At 38.6% G+C, this 23,717-nt stretch overlaps 2 protein-coding genes across 8 annotated transcripts; one reads left to right on the top strand and one right to left on the bottom strand.

Annotated features, from left to right (window-relative positions):
• Positions 1 to 174: 174 nt before the first annotated feature.
• On the top strand, positions 175 to 14,240 carry tnip1 (TNFAIP3 interacting protein 1). Of its 7 annotated transcripts, none has more exons than XM_067517873.1 (18): positions 175 to 196; positions 4,821 to 5,000; positions 5,589 to 5,732; positions 5,836 to 5,921; positions 6,135 to 6,194; positions 6,739 to 6,948; positions 7,609 to 7,703; positions 8,151 to 8,319; positions 8,561 to 8,653; positions 8,810 to 8,875; positions 9,982 to 10,113; positions 10,231 to 10,359; positions 10,441 to 10,575; positions 10,673 to 10,798; positions 10,923 to 11,006; positions 11,460 to 11,669; positions 11,915 to 11,999; positions 12,565 to 14,240. In XM_067517873.1, exons 2-18 carry the CDS (start codon positions 4,853 to 4,855, stop codon positions 12,651 to 12,653), a joined length of 2,061 nt encoding a protein of 686 aa, XP_067373974.1. In that variant the 5' UTR covers positions 175 to 196; positions 4,821 to 4,852; the 3' UTR covers positions 12,654 to 14,240. The 7 variants fall into 7 exon arrangements, with proteins under 7 accessions (XP_067373974.1, XP_067373971.1, XP_067373975.1 ...); XM_067517870.1 differs by lacking the exon at positions 175 to 196 and adding an exon at positions 3,176 to 3,311; XM_067517874.1 differs by lacking the exon at positions 175 to 196 and adding an exon at positions 3,612 to 3,766 and having other exon boundaries at positions 5,863 to 5,921.
• Positions 14,241 to 14,390: 150 nt separating this feature from the next.
• Positions 14,391 to 17,816, bottom strand: gpx3 (glutathione peroxidase 3). Its single transcript, XM_067517880.1, has 5 exons — positions 17,656 to 17,816; positions 16,111 to 16,261; positions 15,897 to 16,014; positions 15,343 to 15,442; positions 14,391 to 14,917 (listed from the first exon to the last, which is right to left on the bottom strand). Exons 1-5 carry the CDS (start codon positions 17,728 to 17,730, stop codon positions 14,696 to 14,698), a joined length of 666 nt encoding a protein of 221 aa, XP_067373981.1. The 5' UTR covers positions 17,731 to 17,816; the 3' UTR covers positions 14,391 to 14,695.
• Positions 17,817 to 23,717: the final 5,901 nt, after the last annotated feature.

Here is a 23,717-nt window from a genome sequence, read left to right as displayed (position 1 = left end):
AGTTTTTTTTCACACGTTCTTTAACTCAGTAATAGCAACACATAGTCGGATACACACCAGGTTCTGTTCAGGCTGAGCATACAGTATCAGGCCATTTTACTGGGTTATGGGAATTCCCCAAGTCTCACAGTGAAATTGCTTCCCCCCATTCACCCATTTCCTTAAAAAGTACCTCTCCGACACGCTGATTGTGTGGGTGAGTTGTTTATTTGTTTTAAAATTTGACATTTAGTTACTTAAGATAGTAGATTTAATGTCATTATTTGTAGCATTGTCTTTGATACATTTAGGATGGGTTTTTAGTTATTTTGTGTTGTCACTGAAGTGAGGGTTGTCCTCTGTTTGGAACATAACATGGAAGGCAAAGGAAACAGTGAAAAGACTAATTTCTGCTCTCTCTTCTGCTGTCTATTATATTATATTGATCGTATGCCTGATGTTACTAAATCCATGTTAAGAACATGATTTTGCATATTTAAAGAAGGAAATGGAAGCTTAACTAAAGATTGACTTTTACATTTTCAAAATGTGATATAATATGAAGAACATGCTAGAGTTAAAGTAAAGCATACAGCATCTGGTGCTTATTTCTGCTGCTAGAAGATAGAGACTGGAGCATGATCTGTACCTGTGACATCAACCTGATGATTGCCATGTCATCTGGCCACTCTCCTGTGTTTGCGTATTGAGGAAAATAATTTGAAATGTTTTTGGATAGAGTAGGTGGGAGGAGAAGACAAAGCGTACAGTTTGTTACCTATTATCTATTATAGTCTATCATAGTGACAAATGCAGGACTGATGAAATAACTAATTCTGTGTAAGGCTATAAGAGCTGATTGCTTGCTTTCCTTTCTCCAACTGCTAACTCATTTGAGGCATATGACTCTTCACTTGAATCTAAAGTGGCTTAAGTTGCATTTTTTTATTCATGAGCATTTCAAATGAGGCTTATTGGTATTAAAGCGCACACAGCCAGTGTGCACACATTATGTGTTGTCTACCCTCTCTATCTTGTTTTCTTCCTTTTTCCAGAAAGATGACAGTTTGCATAAAATGTAAAGTGTTACTACACTGGATTCTCTCTTACAGAAGTTTTAACAAAGTTTTATTTACAGAAAATAATGGTGGCTACATATGCAGTATAAAGACAAATAGAGGTGCAACTCTGGTTAGTTGATAATAATGATGCCATTCATAGTGAAAAAAAAACAATTGCAAACTGGGTGTTTGCTCTGTTAACACAGTATGTGCCCTGGCAAGACTTGATAGTCTGAAATCTAAAATTATTAGGGTGTTTGTTTAAATTGTTTTGATGGTAAGCAGCAGGATGTTTATGTGTGATTCATATTGCGCACTAGCGATTACCAAGTACAATTATGTGGTCTAATATTTCATGGTCACAAGATGAACATCAAAAGTACTTTGTGCTTCAGTTTAATGGAGGCATGGTCTTCATAGCTCACTAAAGAAATATGAATACATTATTATCTGTTTTTTCATTCCCACAAGATGTCACTATTGCTCTAAATTAGTCATGCTTGGTCAGTCAATCCCTGCAATTCTGAAATGTAATCAAATATAGATATTACTGTAGGTGGCACAGTGGAAAGTGACCCTTAACCAACCATTCTTCAATTAAGTGACATTTTTAAAATTGAGGCTTTTGCTTTACCAAAGCTTGAGTGGCTTGGGTTATGTGTTTCAGTATCTCACAATCAGGTAAAATAGGTAATGTCAGATCTTTCACAAACTACATGTTTAGTGTCATATGTTGTAATTGTAGAACTAAACAGATGTATTCATCTACACTATGTCTGACCCCAACTGACTGGATTAATAAGGACTATAAACCAGGGCTAAACTGACAAATGTTTTGCATCAATTATGTTATATTTAAAGTGCGGTATCTGCCCTTCATTCTTTTTACTAAGTTAAGAGTGGGTTATTTAGCTGGTCATGTAGCCACATCCGGAAGGCTTAGCATTATGTGCAGTTAGAGCACAAAAACAACTTCAGAAAATTGTTTAACTCTAATGTAAACTTCAAGCAGGAGACATAACGTTTATACTTCATAGTAACCAAGATCCTCGATGATGAATCAATTACTTGATTGATCTCTTAGTTGGTCAACAAAAATGATATTACTGTTGCTGATTTTTATAAAAGACAAATGATATTTTAATCAATGTTCATGGCTTGTCAGACAAAGCAAGCAGTTTTAATATGGTACAATTATTATATGTTGGGAATTGTTTTCTATTTGCTGGTATTTAAAAAGCAAACCATACTTAAAAAACGATTAAGGAAATTGTATAAACTTAATCAATAATTAAAATAGGCAAATAATTGCATTGTTGCAGCTGTAATCACACACTGAGTTCTTATCACTCTCATAACGGTGACTTTCTGTTAATAGAGTTCAGTGTAACCTACGGTAGACCTTACATTGCCCTCCCTTGGTTCAGAGGAAAATTGTGATGCAATCAGAGAAACCCCCAACAGCCCCTTCTCTAAATTTATCAATGGACAAATAAAGTCATTCAGAGAAAATCACTGGGTTTGTCCTGAGACTGTGAGGAGGAGGTGAAAGTAGAAAAAAATTTAAATCCTTACGGTTAAAACCAAAAGTTACATTTTGATTGTCTCTTTTTCTCATTCTACAGTGACATCGTGTCATATGAGGCATTTGTGCTATATATGGATTTTCATTTACATATTTAGAAGGCCGTCATGTGAACAGACTTGGTCATTCTGGTAAGCCACACAGTGATATAATAAATAGCCACTGATTCGTGTTTGGAAGTGATTCCACTGTGTCTCTAACATCTAATGTTAAGAACGACACCCCGGCAACGTGCCAGGAGTTTGGGAGACACAAGTAGAGAAACTTCATTTAAATTCCATTTGTATTATAGCCTATAGCAAAGAAATTCTGCTTTGGAACACCGTCTTTTTAACAGTATGTTGTATAACTTACTAGGTGTGTTAATATAAGTACGATAGGCTTTATAAAGCCAACCTAACCTCGTTGTTAAGCCAACATTTGGTGTTGTAGCGGCAGTTAAAGAACAACATTTCCCATGCGCCCTAGGAGTGCATGGGCCAAACGTCACGGCTCGACAGAAGAGGCGCTCCCACTGTCAAGTAGAGGGGTCTCAGCAAGTTCAGACATGTCTCTGATTACAGCAGTACAGAAAGAACTGTACAACATAGTTCTTTATGTCTGTATGAGTTTACACAATAGAGTGTTTAAATGATTACTTTAGAAAATAGCGTTAAATGATTTGGACGAAACCATGTCAAGATCACGTAAGTACCCACTCTCCTCATTTGTAGTTTTTATGTAATGGCAGCTGTAGTTTTTCAGACGATTCATTTTAAATCGTTTGTCAACTAATTTAAGATTACAAATATATCGCTTTCCTATGGCTCGCGTTGTAGAGGTTGGTGAATTGTTTTGGAGTATGCAAAAAATGTCGGGGAGCTTTTTTTCCCCGACTATGAACAATAAAGCAAATCCTCAATAGGAGATTGCATTGAGTTTTTAATGCTAATGGAACGGAGTCTTGCTCGGATATGACGTAGATCCTGTTAATACTTCGCTAACAGAGAGCTGCGCTTTGGTTAGTTCAACGAGCTGTCAATCATCGCTGTTTACATCAGACGTTGCGAGGTGGAATTTCCCATGTTACAGCATAGGCCAGAAGACCACTTCCGCAATAGATGTCTAGGCAGAGAGACGAGAGGCCATTGCGAGCTGAAAGGTACCTAGGTTGAACATACTTCTTTATTCTTCATCTTGTCGTTTTACTCCGCTTGAAGACTCGCTTATAGCATCGATAAAATTATTTGTAGTGGGTAAATAAGAAGAGCTAACGTCTTCCTATCCTGTAATCTAGTGTTAGCTGGCCGATAGCTAACGAGGATGTTGTTAGCCATTTGCATGACAACAGCGAAAACTAATATTAGCCTTCCTCGGCCAATCAAGGTATCTATCATTACCTAGATTATGTTGTATTTGACTCAGGCCTGTTGGGTAGATGTTTGTTAGCACGATTTCTATGACATGTCGTATTTTATTTTGTTTTTTTTTTCTTTCTAATGTGAACGTTAATTTTTGATATTTAGCCATCACAGTCGTTAGCACAGCCTTGCCATATGTTTCACTTCGGCAGGATAATGTTAGCAGTGTGGTGTTGATGTAACTGCCTTTGTCCTCTTAAAGCTGTCAGTGTATTTTTTTTTACTTTACCGGGCTTCAACGGCAGTTCTGCTAGAAAGTATAAACAGAGAGAGGTCGACAGTGTGTACAGTATATGCAGTGAGATTTCAGTGTAGATTATAACAGATTTTTAAGTCTGTAACAGAAACATAATTTGTTACCTATATTTCGATGTAGTTCTAAATTGTTAGACCAGAAGTTGTAGTTCAAGGCTTAGGATTATGAGACCTAAAAGGTAAAACATTGTAAATGATTTTCTTCATACTTTATGGTTAATGCTGCTGTTCTGTCACCTTTCCCTGCATGAACAGTCAAGTATCAACAGTAGTTGGTTTTTTTTTTTTTTGCTCTGTATGTTGGTTAACCTATATGTTGAAGCTGCATACCTTTTGGAAGTGCTACTTTTATTGCAGGGAGTTGCAGACACACATCTTCGGTCATGATTTACCATCAGCAATTTTGTTTGCTGTTAAGGTCAACTTCTTGTTCACTTTTTTCACGTGTTTTTTTTTTTACTCCTCTGACAGCTTATTTCCAGTACATTGCTTGCCCTTTATTAAAATATAATTACATCCACTGTTTTGTTTCCACAACAGAGAGAATCATGTGTAAGAAGTAAACGATTGCAATGGATGGGAAAAGCCCGTACCGCATCTATGATCCAGGTGGGAGTGAGGTTAAGGCCCGAGAAGAGGCTGGAGGAGGAAGCAGCTATCGGCAACTCCTGGAGGAGAACAGTATACTGAGGGAGCGTATGAAGGGACTTAAGAGCTTAGGTATGTTCATAAGAATAAAATGGTTACCTCAACATAAAAGTCTAATGCCAGATGCTCTATCTTCTGTATCATAACTTTAGACTTTTTTTACCCCCCCAGCATGATGTGTATGTAAATTTATATACAAGGGCAGTCATTTCTTCAATTTGTAAAATCTATTAGAAAAAATGTGTTCAGATTGTATTATGTAGCAGCACTTATGAACTTTTGTAAGAGCATTTATATTTTAATGCTAAATTAACATACTACAAAGACAGGTCTTTCATAACAGATGACAAGTCTGAATTTCCAGTCAAATATACAAATGCATGAGGGAAACTGTTTTGCACCAATCGAGTGGAATGTCATAAAACCTGATGTGATGATCTTCAAAGCTTGCATGCAAGTGATGTAAATGGCCTGATTGCTTCTTTTGTGACTCACCAAAGGACTGCTACTTTCACATAATTTATCGGTGAACTTCTTTCAAATCTTATTTGATGATTGCTTATAGTTCTAGCCTTAGTGGTGACTCTTGAAAGAAAAAAGTTAGATAAAGTGACAGTGAAGTGCTGCTGGATAAAGACAAGATCTCTATCAAATTTGCAGGTGATTTGCTGGAAGAATCTCAGTCTGAGGCATCAAGGCTTCGCCAGCGAGTTGAGGAACTTGTGAGAGATAACGAAGCCCTCAAGTCCTCCAGCTTTGCTGCCAGCCTGTGTGCAGGAGGGCCAATACAGACCGAAACACAAAGTATGTTTTACAGATTGATGAATTAAACTTTGTGGACATAGTTTAGTGTTTGTTTATCACTAAGTAGTGCATTAACTTTTGTAATTGGTGGGCATTATTTTAGATAAACCATGTTTACACCCAACTGCAGAGCAGAATGAGGAGCAAATAAACTGTTTAGGGAAGACTCTGCAGCCTGAGAAGCCCAATGTAAGTATTTTGTCCTTTTGTGTGAAAGCTTTTATAGAAGCAACAATTTTGTGATCATTATAGACCTGGTAGATACAGACCTTGGAAGGTCCTGAAATATAACATTTGGCAGCTTATAACTTAATCTTTATATGGTTCTTACAAGTTTATTAAAACAATGACTGTCTGGACACCAAATGTAGTATGGCGCTATTTACTTTTTTGTCTTTACAGGAGGCCTTATCAGAGTTTGAGGTGGTAAATATGGATGGGAAGACTTCAGATGCTTTGACTGTACGTATCAGGCTAATTCTTAAAAGCAAATATAATGGGAAATATAGCCTTTCCTCTTTATAGCTATTTCCTCAATATTAGGAACACATCCTTGGTGTGGTGACTCACCAACCAACTCAATAGTGGTAGCTCCAGCCTGAGTCAGTCAGTGGAAAGTCCAGGATTATTACTAACTAGTATTACGCCACTGATTCATTCATGCACAACATCCTAGAGGATGGACACAGTGCCAGAATACTTCAAGCACACATGACAACTGAAAAGTCACATTTTTTTGTAGACTAACTTGACACAGTTCTCATACATTTTAATAGCTTTATTACTACACTTTCTGTTTGAGGTAACCATTAACATTTGTCTGAAGACTTCCAACTAGACCAACAGGTGTAATGATTCAGCTGCTTCTGTATTAGATTGATGACTCTTACAACTTGCTGACTTCTCAGTCTTGTAATGTTCTTGAAATACATATGTAATTGCTAGCTTGTCATCTGATTCAGCCAGAGAGAATGCACTGAGTGTTTATCTATGTGGATATCCCCAGGCTGGGTCAGGGGCAGGAGTAGCACCGCTGCTGCCTCAGGAGAACATTGAGCTAGCAAGTCAGCTGAAGAGGTTAGAGAGCTCCTTCAGCATTTTCGCAGAGGAGTCCAACCCCAATCAGCTGTTGGCTCACCTCGGTCGCATGGCTGTGGAGTTTCACCATCTTTCCTCTAAGGTCCAAAAGAATGAACAGAGGACATCCCTCCTACAGGTATTCTACACACTGACACAATGACAAAGTGAAAATGTCAAAGCAACTGCAAGTTTCGTAGATGTTAAGAATTTCTCCAAGATGCTCAAGAGTTGTTTGTCTTTTGTTTTTTTATTGGCACTATGTAGTGGTAGAAAGTGTGTGTGTATATACATTTAAAATATAGAATTAATTAAGACTTTAAAGGTAATTATTTGCAGTCAATGGGGCCTTACAAAGTAACTTACTTACTAGCGTTAACTTGCATCATCATCATCACGTCCTCTCATTTGGCTTTTACCATTAACATATTCATTAATTATGTCATCTCCCTACTGGCCCCTGCTGTTTATTGTTTATTTCGTTTTATTCTGCTGTATTTTTCTTAGTCCTCAATGGAAATTGCAATTTTGTATATGTACTGTAGTGCCTTGTGTTTTTTTTTTTTTTTTTTGGGGGGGGGGGGGGGGTAGAGAACAGCTTTAACAAGGCAAAGCAATTTACCTTTGGGACTAAATCTCTTTGAATTTTAATAATTTTTAGCAGAAACAGCAGAATTGTATTGTAAAACGAGTCTATATGCAGTTTCTTCTGGCTACAGCATGTAAAGAATGTTTATTATAATACATTTACGCTGCAGATTGTGATAATTGTATGGGGTTTTTTTTTTTTTGTTCTTAGACACTTTGTGAGCAGCTCAGACAGGAGAACAATGAACTTAGAAAGAAAATGGAAGAAGATCATCATATCAGGAATCGAGACTTGGAACAGCTGAGGTAATTTTTAGGTGGTCCTTCTCTTCATAATTTGAATACGGTTTCTGTTGCTCCTGCTAGCATAGAAGGTTTATTGTTAGTAAGGTCAAAGAGAATGAGTTTTGAGACATGAAATAATTAAACAATGTGAATGCTTACATAGTATTCTCATCCTGTGGGACAATTTTGTTTCTCATGACCTTTGAATGTAGCACCAGTTAGTGAGTCTCCCATTACTCTTATAATGGCAAAGCCCTACAAATCTTCACTTTGTCATGGATGTTGATAACCATGCTTTCACTTTTCATGGAGGGGGATAATTCCAGTGCTTTCTGTTGGCGTCATTGTACCCAGTGGGCTTTATAGGTTCTTCCCAAAGGACATTTTGAAGCTGTACTAAATCTGTAGTAGACATTCGCAGGGACATTGCTCAAAAACACTATCATTTTCATTTTGTGGATAATTCAGACAGGAGAATCAGAAACTTAAGGAGCTGGTCACAGGAGGCGCGGCAGCAGCAGGAACAGCATCGTCTGCAGCGCCATCTGACACTGAAACTCCAGAAGCCAAAGACGAGCCAGTAAAGGAAGAATCTGCTGCTGTGCGACCTAGGATGGAGGCCACAACACCACAGAGGGTAATTTCCAGTAAAAAACATATTATTTTTTTTTATTCCTTTAAGCAAACAATTTATAAATTCATATGAATAAATATTTACAAGTCAAATGCAATTTTATTTTCAAATGTGTTTTCCCTCTATAGAAATATATTTAAAGTTTTGGAAGGAATTTGTGACTTTGTGACAATACTACTTTTAAGCTCTTACAGCATGTAATGGAGACAAATTATGGATTCAGGAATGTAAAATTTTTCCCCAGAGTGGCAAAGTGGCAGAGAAAACCCCAACAAAACCTTGTGATGTCGAGGTGTATGAAAAGAAGATCAAACTTTTGGAGAAGCAAAGAAAGGATGTGAGTTTTTTGTTGTTGTTTTTTATTTTATTTTTATTTATTGTTTCCTGGTTGCACTTACCGTTCATCCTCTTTTTGCCATAGGGGAAAATCTCTGTGTATTTTGTTTCCTATATGTTGAGTGTCATGTGTTTCACTTTCTGGTGCTGCTTACAGGTACTGGAGGTGAACAAACAGTGGGACATTCAGTGGAACTCCATGAAGTCACAGTTTGAACAAAAGGTACAGTAATGACTACAGCTTTTATAAAGGGTGTGGGAAGACATTGCTGTGTCTTCAACTGATGTAAGGCTGTTGAAGGAGAATTAGTACATTGTTTTCTCAGAATTCCCTTGAAAAACATTTTTATTTTTTCAGGGCTTACTTTTCTAAATGTTTTCTCGGTTGATCCATTTAAGAAATCCTATCACCTGAATTTAATACTCCATAATTTTATTTCGAACTTGTACTTTTTATACATTTGTTCTTGCTCAAAATAGTTAATGTGGTTAGAATAGCACAGCTTTTAGGTTTAAAATAAACATTTTTCAGTTGTCTCTTTCTATGTATTCATTTCATTCTCTGCAGATGTTAACTTAATGGCCAGACATTGCTTTAAATACTAACAGAGTTGCATGTTGCTACTGTTATTTGAAAAGGAATTTCATTTCAACTGTGAGTTGGATTTAGTTTCAAGTTTCTTTAGTTTTTTTTTGTATCATTTGGAAGTGAAGCAGCTGTATTTTTTTATTTTTTTTTTTTTTTTTTATTCTTTCTTTTCTTTTCTCACCTTCACTTTGTCCAGTGGAAAAGGTGCAATCTTGCAGTACTTCGCTATCTGAGCATGCTTACCGCAAGGCCTGTCACACTTCAGTAAGAATTCCCCTCACCTCTCTGGTACCCGCTGACTTCCTGCTGTGGTGCAAAATCAGAGGGGAGCACAGACACACAGATGTATACACACTCTCACACTCATACTCACACACCTACGTTTGTACACACCCACAGTCATGAACAAACCTTCACACTTTGTAGAGACGGGGACACCATGTAGCCCTGGGTTAAAACCACAAAACCCTAGATATATCCATTTGCGTCACTAGGTTTGTTCATATTTTACACAAAAACAGAAGTGCTTTTTTTTTTTTTATATCCTTATTGCTGTGACTTTATCTATAATATGATAACATGCTTTTTTATAATCCTGTATCTTAACACATGCACCAGCAAATCCTTATGGTTTACCAGAGAAAGTTTAACTACCGAGTCACATTTTTTTTTTACTGTAGCTTTGAAGCTAGTGGACTTAGTGAATGTGCCCTGAGTTAAATGTTTTTATTGTCCCTCAGATTACTGACCTCAGACAACGTTTGGCTGAGTCCCAGAAAACTGTACTTGAGCTGGAGGCAGAGCGAGAGCAGAGGCAGCGGGACTACGACAAGAAACTGCTGTTGGCAAAGTCCAAGATTGAAAATGTTCAGGTGAGAATAGAGGGACCCTAAAGGAGAGCTAAAATTGGTGTGAATTGACATAGAAACTCAGAAAAGCCTCATGCCTCAAGAATGTTGTTTTCATTGCTTTGGGTGTGTATATTCCAGGGGGAGAAGGAATGCCTCAACTCTGAGACCACTGAGCTTAAGCAGAAGATTCGCTACCTGCAGGATCAGCTTCTGCCACTCAGCAAACAAAGGGAGTACCAGGAGAAGGAGATCCAACGCCTCAACAGAGTAAGAAGGGAATGGGTTCAATAAGAGATCAATGAAAGACAAAGACATTTCTTTTAGTGTAATACTTTTGTCTTTCTTTAGGCTTTAGAGGAAGCCTTAAACCTACACTCCCCTTCATCCTCCCAGCAACCACCTGGCCAGGGTAACTTTGCAGATGCAGCCAATAACCTGAAGAAGCAAGAGCTGCTCACTCAAATTGCTGTTCTGAAAGAACAGGTCTGACATTGAACAGAACGTATAGAGACAAAAAGTATTCTGTTGCATTTATACATGAATTTCCTCAGCTACATTTAAATGGTGTTTTGTACTTTAGGTGAAGATCTTTGAAGAGGACTTCAGAAAAGAGAGGAGTGACAGGGAGCGTATGAATGAAGAAAAAGAAGATTTGAGGCGGCAAGTTGAGAGACTCCAGGGCCAGATTACTAATTTGACTAATCAGGTAAACTGTGGTGTGTTGTCCTATATCTGGTAAGGTCAGGAAAGATTTAGCTGTTGTTTCTTGCATTTGTTAACAATTGTAATGTATATTTTTTTTGTTTTTTAATTGTACGTTTGTGGTTTAGCTTCATCAGGCACAGAACGAGTGCCAGAGAGAACGTACAGAGAGATGTAAGCTGGAGAGACAGCAGATGCAGCATCATAAACAGGTACTGGCAGCACTTCAGGTCTAAGGCTGGTAGCATTACAAATTCAAATGGTTAATCAAGGTGTGCTATAGGTTAAATTGGTGATAAGTGCGGTCATTTCATATTTAAATAGGGTCAAATCATTCACGGAAAGTTGCAGGAGACAAGTTGTGGTAAACCTTGCAGACTAGTGCCCCCTGTGACCGTTTGCAGTCATTTTAAATGTTGACTGTAACATGTTCACACTGGAAAAATCAATACTCCAGCACAAGAGCCTCACTCCAGCTAGGTTGTTTATCAGGACAATTGGAAACAGTAGATGGAACATTTACACTCCTCATGAGAGGGAGTGGCAGTAGGGTTGAAGTGTTGAAGGTCAGCGGTAGCCCATGCTAAGACAGGGCCCCTGCGTTCGCTGAGAGTAGCAGCCGTGCACTGATTGGGGATCACGTGTGTACTTGTGATCCATCGTAGGGGCAGCAGCAGGAAAGACGTACCTCAGACCCCACGTCAGGCTCAGTGAACGGCCCGCTGAGTCCTCCCTACTGTGGTCCCTTTGTGCAGGTGGGACCGCAGGGCCTTGAGGGCTGGCCCATACACCTCCCTCCCCGGATGCCCAATGCAGCAGGTGCAGCAGCCGCCGCAGCACCACCCCCTGTACGAGACTTCCAGCCTGTTAACCTGGTAAGGGTCCACTAAGGCCCCTCTGTCTCTGGAGTGACTCTGGTTCACTGAGAAAACAAGGCTCTTTTTTTTCCTTACCTCCACTCCCCATATCTCTTGGGAGAAGCACTTAGGTCTAACTGCAGCTCAACAGAGACACGCTTACATTCAATATATTTGTTAGGTTATGGCCAAGTTAAGGACTAGTTGTGATTATAAAAGGATGTTTAGTGGTGTGAAAAAGTTTGTACTTCATCTTTGGTTAGGGTTTTCCTTGGCAGTCATCATTCCCACAGCCCAGAGGGACCAGAGCAGTAGGAGAGAGTTCAAGACCACCACCAGAAAATGCAGGTATGGTACAGCCAACTTTATTTCTATAGTTCTATCATAAGTTATGTTATAAATTGTGTTGTTCAAAAAATAAGACTGTTATTAGTGTGTAGTTTTCCTCTTGTCAGCAAAGTGCACTGGAAAAACCAGCATTCTGTTTATAGTAGTACTCAGTACTTTCTGATTTCCTACCCTGGCTGTGATGTTTTAAATAAAGACTTACTACCTTAAACAGCTAGGCACTGTAGTCTTTAGCAAATATTGCTCAAATGGAAATAACTGACTTTTTTTAGACAATTTCCAGCCATAAATTGATACACATAATACTGTGATTACACACACTTCTTTTTAGGTTGAACATAGTTGGGTTTGGTCTTTTCAAGGAATTTACTAACAATAAAACAAATAATGGAAACTTAGCAGTATCCTTTTACGCAAGACAGCGGTCAGGCAGCCAGTTTTTTTTTATATATATAATTTATGTACACAATACTAATCTAACTGTGCTGTATTAATTTAAAATAATGTGAAGCAGGAAAGTTTGACTGTGGTGAAAATGCCTTCTTTTTCCATTGTGTAACCGTAGATCAGTCAGCAGCGGCAGCAGCAGCAGCCACAGCAGCAGCAGGATTTGGTAAAAGGGAGCGACACAACATAGACCCTGGAAAGCACTAAAGCATCACCATACCCACTCAATGGAATCTGGGTAGTAGCATGAAATCAGTTTGTTTTTGAGTTGATAAGGTGTGATTTGATCTATAATTTTCCTACTGAACTGTAGATATTCTATTGTAATGTTGTTTATACTTGCGTTTTATAAGGCTATTTGTGAAACACTTCGCTATTCTGAGTGTGTGTGTGTGCATGTGGGTGTATGTGTGCGTGCATATATATATATATATATATATATATATATATATATATGCACGCACACATACATACACACTATACATTAAAATAATATTTAATGTTTTTTTTTGTTTTGTTTTTTATCAGGAACTGAAGTCATTTGTTAAATACATTGAAATAATTACCTGAAAACTTACCAGTGTGATTGTCTCTCTGCAAATATGTAACAACTTGACTGTTGTCACATGTAGGGTTACAGGAAGCCATTCCCCAATAAGACTACCACTACATATACTCATTCCAACAGTGAATGATTATATAGGCACATTGAATTATAGACTTTGCAATGTGAATATTGATTTATGAAGACTACTTCAGTATCATTGCTGTTACAGAACTTTCCCATATGTTTAACTGTTCAAACGTGGCTGTTGATATACAAAAATTTTCGGAAATGAATTTTGATGGAATCTTACCAAAAACATGATTGTGATTATTGATAATTTATTTATAACCTGCTGTTTTGATAGTTGCATTGATTAAGTGTAAATCATTGTCTTTAGAAATGCTGTTCTTTCTATGTTGTTAGTGTAATCCCAATATATTGTAGCTATTGACATTGTATGTTTGTATCATATACAGTGCACAGCACATCAGCTTTTTTTTCCCATGATGATGGACCTAATCTCATTAAACACAGCACTTCCACTTGACCAGAATGGATTTGATCACTCATTCTGATATTCATACTCATTTTCCTGTATCCTGTACTAATGTACTAACACCTTAGCCCCAACATATACCGTCTAAGAGATAACACCACCTTAGCAGGAATTGGTTACTATCTTACTCATCATCCTGAAATACCCCTTATTTCACATTGAGTGTGTTGTAAAACTAAAACAATTCTGCTTAAGCGTATAGCCGCTCTACAGAGAAACGTCTGCAGGGATGTCTGGCTTTGCACTCTGTCCACTTCCACAACCAGCAATCCACACTTTGCCGACTGACCTGTGAACTGCGTTAGCGCAAAAGCAGAATCCCTGATAACAGATGCAGGATCCACACCACAAAGTAATGCTTTTACCATTTGAGAAGGCAGACCTGATCTCAAATCATGGCAATGTTTTAATTGACTACCCATTAAGATTTCCTTAGAAATAAATCTGGCAGTTAGATGAAGGGCTTCAAAAGTGTTCGGATGGATTTGAATTTTTTTTTTTTAAACAAGCTATTACAGGGGACAAAATCCTGAGATCTGAAATGAATCATTAGCAGAATTGCACTTTGAAAGGTATGCTGTAATTACTGGCAGTTGTATTTTCTTGGTTTGTAGCCCCTATTTTGCTGTAGGCAAAAGCACATGTGAGACCTTTTGTATTTGACTGGCTTAATAAATCTGTTCTAAATGTCTATTAGTATCTTACCTTGCTTACTCGTGTTCATGTTTATCTGATATTTCAGAGTAATACATTTGCAAAATCTTTGTTCACATGTCTATCACAAAGAGATGAATTTGTTTTAGGAACTTGTTTCAGGTAAAGAAAGCTCTGGACACTGGCGTGCTCTTCTCCATGATTTATTGGAACTAATTAACACTTAGGGTTTAAAGGCTGACAGGTCCTGAGATGAGAAGATGACATAATGCTGTGGGTGTCCCGGGCAGCCTGAATGCACTGAACAGCTGACCTGACTCCCAGAATCAGAAGAGGCACCACAGTGTTTCTGTTTTTACGCCTTCTCTTCATTAAAGATGTCATCTTCTTGTAGCAGAAACTGTTCGCATTACTTCTATTTTACATTCTAGCTTAGCTCTACTTTTGCATCTTGTTACTTCATTAGATGGACATTTAGAGTGAGTCGGAGATCTAATTAAACATATTCTGTGTGTATAGTTGGAGCAGGTATTTGCGAATATCAGCTTGGACCTCAGAAATGTTGACACTTGGGTGCCATCTCATCACTGGCTTTCCATCTGGCCCTACCAGAAACTTTTCAAAATTCCACTTGATGTCATTTGTCTTCAGAGGCTCCCAGAACAACCTGTTAGAAGGGTCACCGAAGCTGTCTCCAACTGGGGGACAAGACTTCTGTAGAGCAGAAAGCACAGGAATAGAAAAGCAATAATTGTAGCCTAGTAAATAACCTACTTCCTGCAGATATGTAGGAACACAAATATTGAAAAATCTCTTGTTTATATTTGGAAAGACTCCATAGTGGTTTGGCTGTATCCATATTACTGCTAAGGTGAAGATATTCATTAACTACATAAGTACAAGTGTGGTGTGTCAGGTAAAAAATGATGAGCATCTTTAATGTTTCAGCTGATTACAAAATATCATCAATCCCAAAAGGGGACCGAGCCAACAGTGACAGATGCTGTGTAATAACACGTGCACAGCTGGAGAATACCATTAGTGATACACTTTAGATACAATTTAGATATTCAACATCCCTTGAATATCTAGTGTAACAAATTTCAAATCGCACACCTTGCAAACAAACCATTACCTACCTTTAGGAACATGAAAACCTCTTGCTCATTTTTTCCATTCACATCACCCTTCTCAAACAGCAGGAAGTTTGGAACAAATCCATTGCCTGGTCTAACATGCCTGGAATTCAGAAAGAGGGCAGCTTATCAGTAAACTTGCCTCTAAGCATACTGTGGCTTGGCGGCTTCCCCACATTCCCAACAAGCTGTGCAAGACCACCCAGCGTATTACAGATATAGGATGATCGATGGAACCCGAGACTTAAGTTCTACGAGTTTGCGTGAGAGGCCCCTAACAGAAACCAACTTTACTGCCAAAGGATGTTTTTTTCAATTAAATGAAGCTTTGCTGTTTGACAGAGGATTTACCATTATTGCAAATTCCTTTCTACTTCCAGCTCGGGATGTTCTTATGTTACAGAACATCCTAGAGTCTTGTGAGAAGCTTGTGACTAGCATTTAAGATTTCATTGTATTATATATAGATCTGACCTCACGGTGACACGCTAACTGGATGATTTAGCTGTGCTTTTATTGTGTCAGACCTGAAACTGACTGAAAGTCAAAATTCGTACTTTAAACCCGGCAGGATTTCATGTTTTTGCCCCGGTTCCTGTTTCCCAAATTGGTTGCAGGGAAAGCCGAGAACAGTGAGTCCAAGTGGTTTCATTTCCTCGTGTAGTGCATTCAGTTCTGAAAAAGAGTCAAATACAAGTGAAATGTCTTTAGGTGGAAAAGCCTGTTTTCAATAGTGTAACACAAAGCAACAAAGCCTGCGCTGTTTCTTACCGACATACTGAAAGGTGTATCCTCAGTATGTCGCCACATTGACAAAGAGGACACTCCTGCCCGCAAAATCACTGAAGTTCACAGTGCAACTTCCATTTAGAGTCTTTGCCTGATATTTGTAAATGGTGCCTTCTGTGGATGGGTCACACCACTGAGGATACAGAGAAAGGTCAATGAAGGTTATCCTTCATTAACAGGCTGTAAGCAATATTACAGTTACCCAGTGAAAGTAGGAGCAATTACTATCTTGCTAATACTTTTCCATGCAGATGGGAATTCAAAAGTATTCAAACTTAAGTTTCATTCAGACCTATCCTGTAGGACACGTGTCTTGTGTTTGCTTTTTGACTTGTACTCTTTGATACACTACAATGTACTGTGTCTATAAGCCTCAACAGGAATGTGACTCCTTTACTCCATATAAATGTTTGTTGTGTTATTAGTGGTGTGTTTTGTAACATTTCACCATGGTCTCATGTGCACAGTTTCTTGAAAAGTTTTTAATAATAATAAAGAACTTTTCTGCTTTTGACAGACATTACACATAAACCTGTATGTGCTACCATTTGTTAAGGAATGAGAAAAAATGTCAAAATAAGTCAAAATAAATTAATCAACAATTTTTTGATAATTAATAAATAGTTTAAACTTTAACAAGCACAAACACCAAAAGAAAATGCTAGAACCAGCATATTAAATATATGTAATGGTAAACTGAATCACTTGGAGGTTGTGGAACCTTTATTGGACATAATCTTCATGAAACCTTATGAAAATTGTCCTAAAACAAATCATAATTGTAATGTACTGACAGAAATGTTGACATGATCATGAAGGTCATTGCTGTCTCTCTTGTGTGCTGGGTTAGAAGCAGGCTGTGGGGATTTTATCAAAACGTCACCTTGAAGACCAGCAATCACCATGTCTGGCCAGAGAGTTTTTTCATGTCACAAAACTGTGAAGTCATATACATTGTGAAACAGGAACTTTTTAAAGTAACACGAGTACTACTACATGATAAGAGTATTACAACTAAACAACTAGACATCCTCAATATGTGAGACAAGGTATTTCATCAGCTCAGTCCAGCTGTGAGAGATAAAAGAGTTCTCATGATTCTGGAGAGGGGGGGGGGGGTTCTTTCCAAGGTACTTTGACAAAGATAGAAACCCCTTAAAAAAAATGCCTTCTTGAACATCCTGACGACATGCAAACATGCAAGTGTATAATGACTATGTAAAACTATCCGGCCTATTCATCTACCGTTTTAGCGACGCCACATGTTGGTTTTATGGCTTCATCAAGTGTTTCCATTATTTTGTCTACTCTTTGAAATTCAATTCTGACTAAAGACCAGCCTCCACACAGGTTAGTTGCAAACCCCAGCTCTTTTTCCGTGACATTATTCACACCTTCAAACATATACATCCTCCTGCAGCTGTTTGACGAGCGGTTTGAAAACACAGCGATGCCACCTGACGTGTCTCTCTCCCTTTTCTCCGTCTGCGTTTACACTAAAGGGTGGAAAGCCCATCAACAGGTTACCTGTGTGAACCGGGTGTCGGCGGTGCAGGGCCGCAGCAGACCGAGCAGCAGCAGCAGCGAGAAGAAGGGCCGCATCGTGCCGTCTTCACCCACACGTCTGTCCGCTTCTCCCCCGGGATAAAGAGACTCCTCTGGCGGAGGGTGGCACCACAGCTGTTCACATCACGCCCTCTGCCGAAAGAGAGGGCGCACTGAGCTCACTGTGTCAATGAATCAATGAATGAATCAATGAATGAATGAATGAACCGTACTAGAAATTAAGAAAGAAACTAAGAATAAGAGACAGATTCTTCTGTCATTCACATACAGAGGAACCACTGTATGAGCATTATGGGGCAATTACTATAACATTGGTTTAGTAATGATAATTTAATTCGAAAAGGCTAAATGCTTTCATAAATTCACTTTCCTAATTTAAAACATATATCAAAAATAAAGCAAGTCCATCTGTGTGTGTGTGTGTGTGTGTGTGTTTGTGTGTGTGTTTGTGTGTGTGTGTTACTCATAGCTTACCACATACCTAACCCACTGTGAACATTCATAAACTGCATTAGGCCTGTACATTTACATGAATAGGCTAATACATATATTTATTATATAAACAAGGCTCCATTGAATCTATAATCAATACAAGATTACATGTGACAAATTTCATGAAAAGAGGAGCAAAGCTGCTGATTTATTTATTTATTTTTAATTCATGGATCATTTCACCTCTCTGGGATCAGCAGTTGCCATGGTGAGTTGGTACTGGGCCATGTGGCCTGTGGGTGGCTGACAGGCCTATTTACAGTCTTGTTAGTGCACCTCTTTAAAGGACGCCTTCACTGATTTTGACTTCACTGACTTTCTTTCTTTTGGTCCTGGTTAGATTAGTACATGTACAGAAATGCCATTAAACGTCCCTATATAAAAATATCTCTCTACTTCTAGCTTCTACCCTCCAGACGACATCACTTGAAAAGAACCTTCAGTTCAGATTATATCATCTTGTTGCTCACATTATGAAGTTTGTAGACAGACATCCTGGTATTTTTTGACTCTGCCTGTTTTTGATCTGCCTGTTTTCCTAACCAGTTACGCCTGAAAACCTGACCTCTTTTTTACTTTTCCTGCTCACCTGTCTGACCAGAATGCTTGTTTTGGACCTCCCAGATTCTGCTTACATATTTGCACATGCACCCTGAACTCAGGATACTGGATTGTGGATTGTTAGACTTGCTCTGAATTTGGAAATTGGTTTTGATTTTGAATTTATGGGTGTGGGACTCTAATCTGTGTCACTGCTCTGTTCTCCCTCCTAACACCACTTACTCTCCCAATAATAACTTTAACTCTCATCCTGATTCTCTGTGCTCCTACAGTCAGGCCATGTGTTGCACCCTGGGAATTGCCACATTGTCATCCGCCACTATCTTACCTGTCTCCTCTACATCCTAACCAGAACCCCGGGTTCAGCTTCTCATCTGTCATCAGACTTTATCTATAACTCTACTACTACTACCAGTAAGCACCTACTGTTTATAATAAACATCTTGCCACTCGTAACTTTACCTGTTCAATACTCTACCTCAGCCTCTCTTGTCTAGTATTCTGTTGATCTCTTTCGCCACCTTCTTCTCTGGCTGTCTCAGGAATCCAATACTCCCAAACCAGTCTGGAGAGTTCCTGTCTGTACACTTCCCTCATCCTGACATCTACTTTCTGATCTCCATTAAACTACTTAACTATGACTTTGTGTCTGAGTTATTCTCTAGGTCCACTTTACCATTTGCCTCACAGTACAATCTGGCCACTATGGAAGCAGAAGACTTGAAGGGATGGAGATCTTGAGGTGAGGAAACCTTGTCCCAGTACGACCCAATGACCCAACAACTTAGGCTGTTCAACATTTCTCCACCAGTCTCTTCAGGTGCCTCTGCAGCCTCTAAAACTAGAATTAGCCCTCTCAAACCTTTCTCTGGGGATCCCAGCAGTTGTAAAGTGTTTTGGGTTCATTGTGCTTTGCAAATTGAACTTCAAACATTGATGTTTCCCACAGAGCACACTATAGTGGCCTATATCATCTTGTTACTCTCTGGTAGGGTGAGGCTGTGGGAATTGGTGGAGTGGGAACCCTTATCTATCTCATCTTCTCTTTTCAGAGATTTGCAAGGAAAACTCCAGTTAGTTTTCAGTCCCTCCAATGAGAAGGAAACCTCAAGTCGATCCTGACAGTAAATGTAATTCTGCTCATTGATGTGATCATTTTAACTCACTTCCACCTTCGGGAGAGCAGATAGGAAAAACTTGTACTCACATCACTGAGAATGTTTTCCTTATTGTGATGGTGTTGCCCTCTGCTGGTAGATATGGCATCATGCTGGGCTGCTGGCAGGGAGAGCCCAAAGACAGACCAACCTTCCCTGCCCTGGTGCAGATCCTGGGAGACCTGTTGCAGGACAACAGCCTACCAGTGAGTTCACTGTTATACATAAAACCAACTTTTACCGGTTGCTTTTCAGTTGCATTAAGACTTCTCATGTCTTGATTTAGTTTTTAATACCTTCCCTCCAGGATGGGAAGGATTACATCCCTCTGAACCACTCGCAGAGCTCAGAGGATGATGGTTTCTCACAGGTCTCATGGCAAAAAGTGAGTGAGCCATGTGCATAGAATGAGCACAAAGCAGCAGGAGTGGCCATGGGAGCAAAATGACTGCATAGGTGATAACATCCTTTGTCCACACATGCTGCAGCCTAAAGCAAAGATGAGGAGTGAGCAAAGGACATTTTACATACACACACTAGTATTCTAGGTTAGAATACTAGTACATAATAATAGATTTTGATGTGTAATATCATGTGCCCCTTACAGTTCCTGATGAATAGATCCACAGAGAAAAGCAAAAAAACAGTTTTGACCCTAACCTTAGGGCAGAAAGACCAGAGGTTTATTCTTCCTGCATATCTGGCACATGTCTAAGGCTCAACTTCAAGGTGAAGACAGTATAATGACTATGAATTTGAAATTTTAATATTTAAAGTGATGGATTCTTGTTATATAATTTGCTACTGACCTTTGGCAGCCACACCTGTTGCAAATGATTGAGTCTGAGGAAGTTGCTGCACAAGTGTCCCAACTTTTAAAAATATAAATATTATACTATATTAATCTTTGCAAATTATGTCTATGGATTGTTTCTGTTGATTGTCTAAAATAACCGTAACAGCAGGAGTCTCAATTTCAGCAGTTCAACAGTTGGTCTGCATTTTTACACATCTTGCAGAACTTTTTTAATTTTTAACTATCCTTGACACCTAGAAAGGGCCAAATGGGATGTACAGTAATAGCAGATGACATTAGACAATTTTTTTCACTTCAAACAAGTAATATCTGTCGCAGATTCATAGTGAGGTGTCACATGACTTGTTCTCCCAACTTTTCAAATAACAACTGCTTTCCTGATTTGTTGCAGTTTCTGATGTAGGACTACAAAACAAACAAACAAACAAAAAAAGGAATTACTACTAAAACTACAACAAAACAAGAATTAAAACTACTACTACTAACTATAATAGTAAAAAGTTCACAAGTTAAAGTCGATTCATTAGCCTGGACTGATAAAGTTCCAATATTATTAAGGTCTGATTTACATGATTTTAGTCTAAATATCAAACAAAACGAATTTCTTAAAAAAACAATTAAACAAATAATTGGTTTGTAATTTAATTAAACCCCAACACTAGTGTGGCTATGTTGTCACGGTAATGATGCGTAACATTTTGAGCTGCTCATATAATAACACATTTCAGGCTTCCATCCTTATTTTGCATTTGAGTGCGCTGACAGAAGCTTCAGTGTCTGCCAAGAGAAACAACAGTTGACCTTTGCCATCGTCCGTGTGCTGGAAAAGAACTAAACACAATAAGGTCACCATCAAATTATTTCTTGTTATTTCTATGTAAATGTTTTAAAGGCGATGACATTTCATGAGTCTCTACCTAAGAGGTGAAAAAAAGTCTTTTAATGTAATATTTGAGAAACACAAAGATTGAGGCAGTGAATAATTGTTGTCAAGTTAACATTAAAAGTATAGGATAAAGATCACACAGCATGGAAATTACGCCAGATATTGTAACTAGCAGCAGACAGACATCAGTTTGATGAACCTGGGGATGTGTTTTTGGGTGAGGTTGACCTGGTTTGTGTAGTTAGATGTTTGGCACTAGATTAGAACATCCAATCTATCAAGTCAAACCTGTAGAAGTTTGACCAAACTTCAGTGGGGTCATGGTTTGTTTTTACAACTTCTAAAAACTCTTTTCTCTTATCTGGATTTTTATTTTCTCAGAGAGTCACCTGTAGATCAGTGTTGTAGAAATTAGATTTAGGTAATGGAGGTTACATTGACAACACTCAGGTATACAGAAGCCTCAGATATTAGCCTCATATATTATTTTTGAAATATAAATCTTGATTAGAAACTTCCCCTCAAGAGATGATTAAGAGTGTGAGGGTTCAGCAGGATTTTTCTGGCCTTGTAAAGAGGAAGATCATTAGTCATGAAGCCAAAGGCTGTAAAGCCTAATGTTCAGTGAATGTGTACAAAAATCCAAATGTTTTTGTGCTTGGTGCAGGGTCTGTGCACAGTGAGCATGCAATTCTGTGTGTCTAACTGCTGTATAATACACTGTACACACCTTTACATTATAAGTGATATTTTGATGATACAAAATTGGAAACAATCTAACAGCCATAATTGTTTAATGGTTACAGAGCAAACTATAGAACTGTCTCTGTACTGTATGTAATTTCATGATGACTTATGAACAGTTTCCTATATTTTTTAATTTCATCTAGTTTACATTGTTCAAATGGTTCTTACCAACATGAGGAACTGTCCTCTGAGCAGGCTTTAAAGACTTCCCTGTGATTATGTGTCAGGGAGCTTGCTCCACAGCTATGATCACACCTTTTACAAACATCGAGCAGAACCAGAGGGAGAAGATCAGACCATCTCCTCTTTTACTGGAACCAGCAGGTGTGGTGGTGCCAACTGGAGGCTCCAGGTCCTCCAGCCTTTTGACCCAGATTCTTTTCTCACATACAGCAGTGAGCTGACCAACTCCTGGAGAGTGAGTGACTACAGTGCTAGTGGACACATTCTCATGTCAGTCCTCTGTCAGTTCAACGAGAAGATTTCACAGTTTGCCACACTCAGAGGATTAAGGAGAAGAGGGACAGAGAGGAGGAGAGCAGCAGCAGTAGCACCTTGATTGTATTAGGATATTCCAGGACCCATGGCCCCTGGTAGCATCTCGGTCTAGGGCCCATATTGACTTGCTACATTATGTCCAAGACATGATCAGCTCGGGGTTGTTATTCAACATTTTTATAGCTAGTCCATCATGCTCACAGGTTTTTGGTGCTGGGCTGTGTCTATGGAGGAACTCTTGAGATAGGAGCTCTTATAAAAGACACTGCTGATCTAATAATTACATGGTAACGAGGAAGAACAGCGTGATAAAAGAAGCACAGAAAGACAGGAATAGCAGGACAGAACCGGCACTTACCGCCACATACAACACTGCTGTTCATATTTTGGGATACCAAGACATTCCACTCAATCAATAGACCAATAAGAAAGGCTCAAAATGAAAGATATTCAGAAACATATATGTCGAAGTGTCTCTGCAGGCAAGACACTGAACCCCTAACAGCCCATTCCCATCCCCAGCTATGCAGTGCCGGTCCAAGCCCGGTAGAAATTTGGGGAGGGTTGCGTCAGGAAGGGGATCTGGAGTAAAAACTGTGCTAAAACAACATGTGGACAATGATGCACGGTGGCGACCCTAAACTCACGGGATAAGCTGAAAACACTAAAAAAAAAAAAAGAACTCTTTGAATTTCTATCTTTCATTTGTTTTTCTAAATTATTCTGGGGAGATGGATAAGTACTTTTTTAGAAGGAAAATAAATACCAATGTATATAGATATACTTGTAATGTGTTATCTGGTATTAGCAAGACTTGTCAAAATGGTTTTCTGCCCATTTCTACAGTATTGAAACATAATGAAAT

This window comes from Channa argus, chromosome 10 (genome assembly GCF_033026475.1).
Source record: "Channa argus isolate prfri chromosome 10, Channa argus male v1.0, whole genome shotgun sequence".
Lineage (NCBI taxonomy): Eukaryota > Metazoa > Chordata > Actinopteri > Anabantiformes > Channidae > Channa > Channa argus.
Note: the sequence above shows the minus strand (reverse complement) of the source record. Positions and strands in the feature narration are given on the sequence as shown.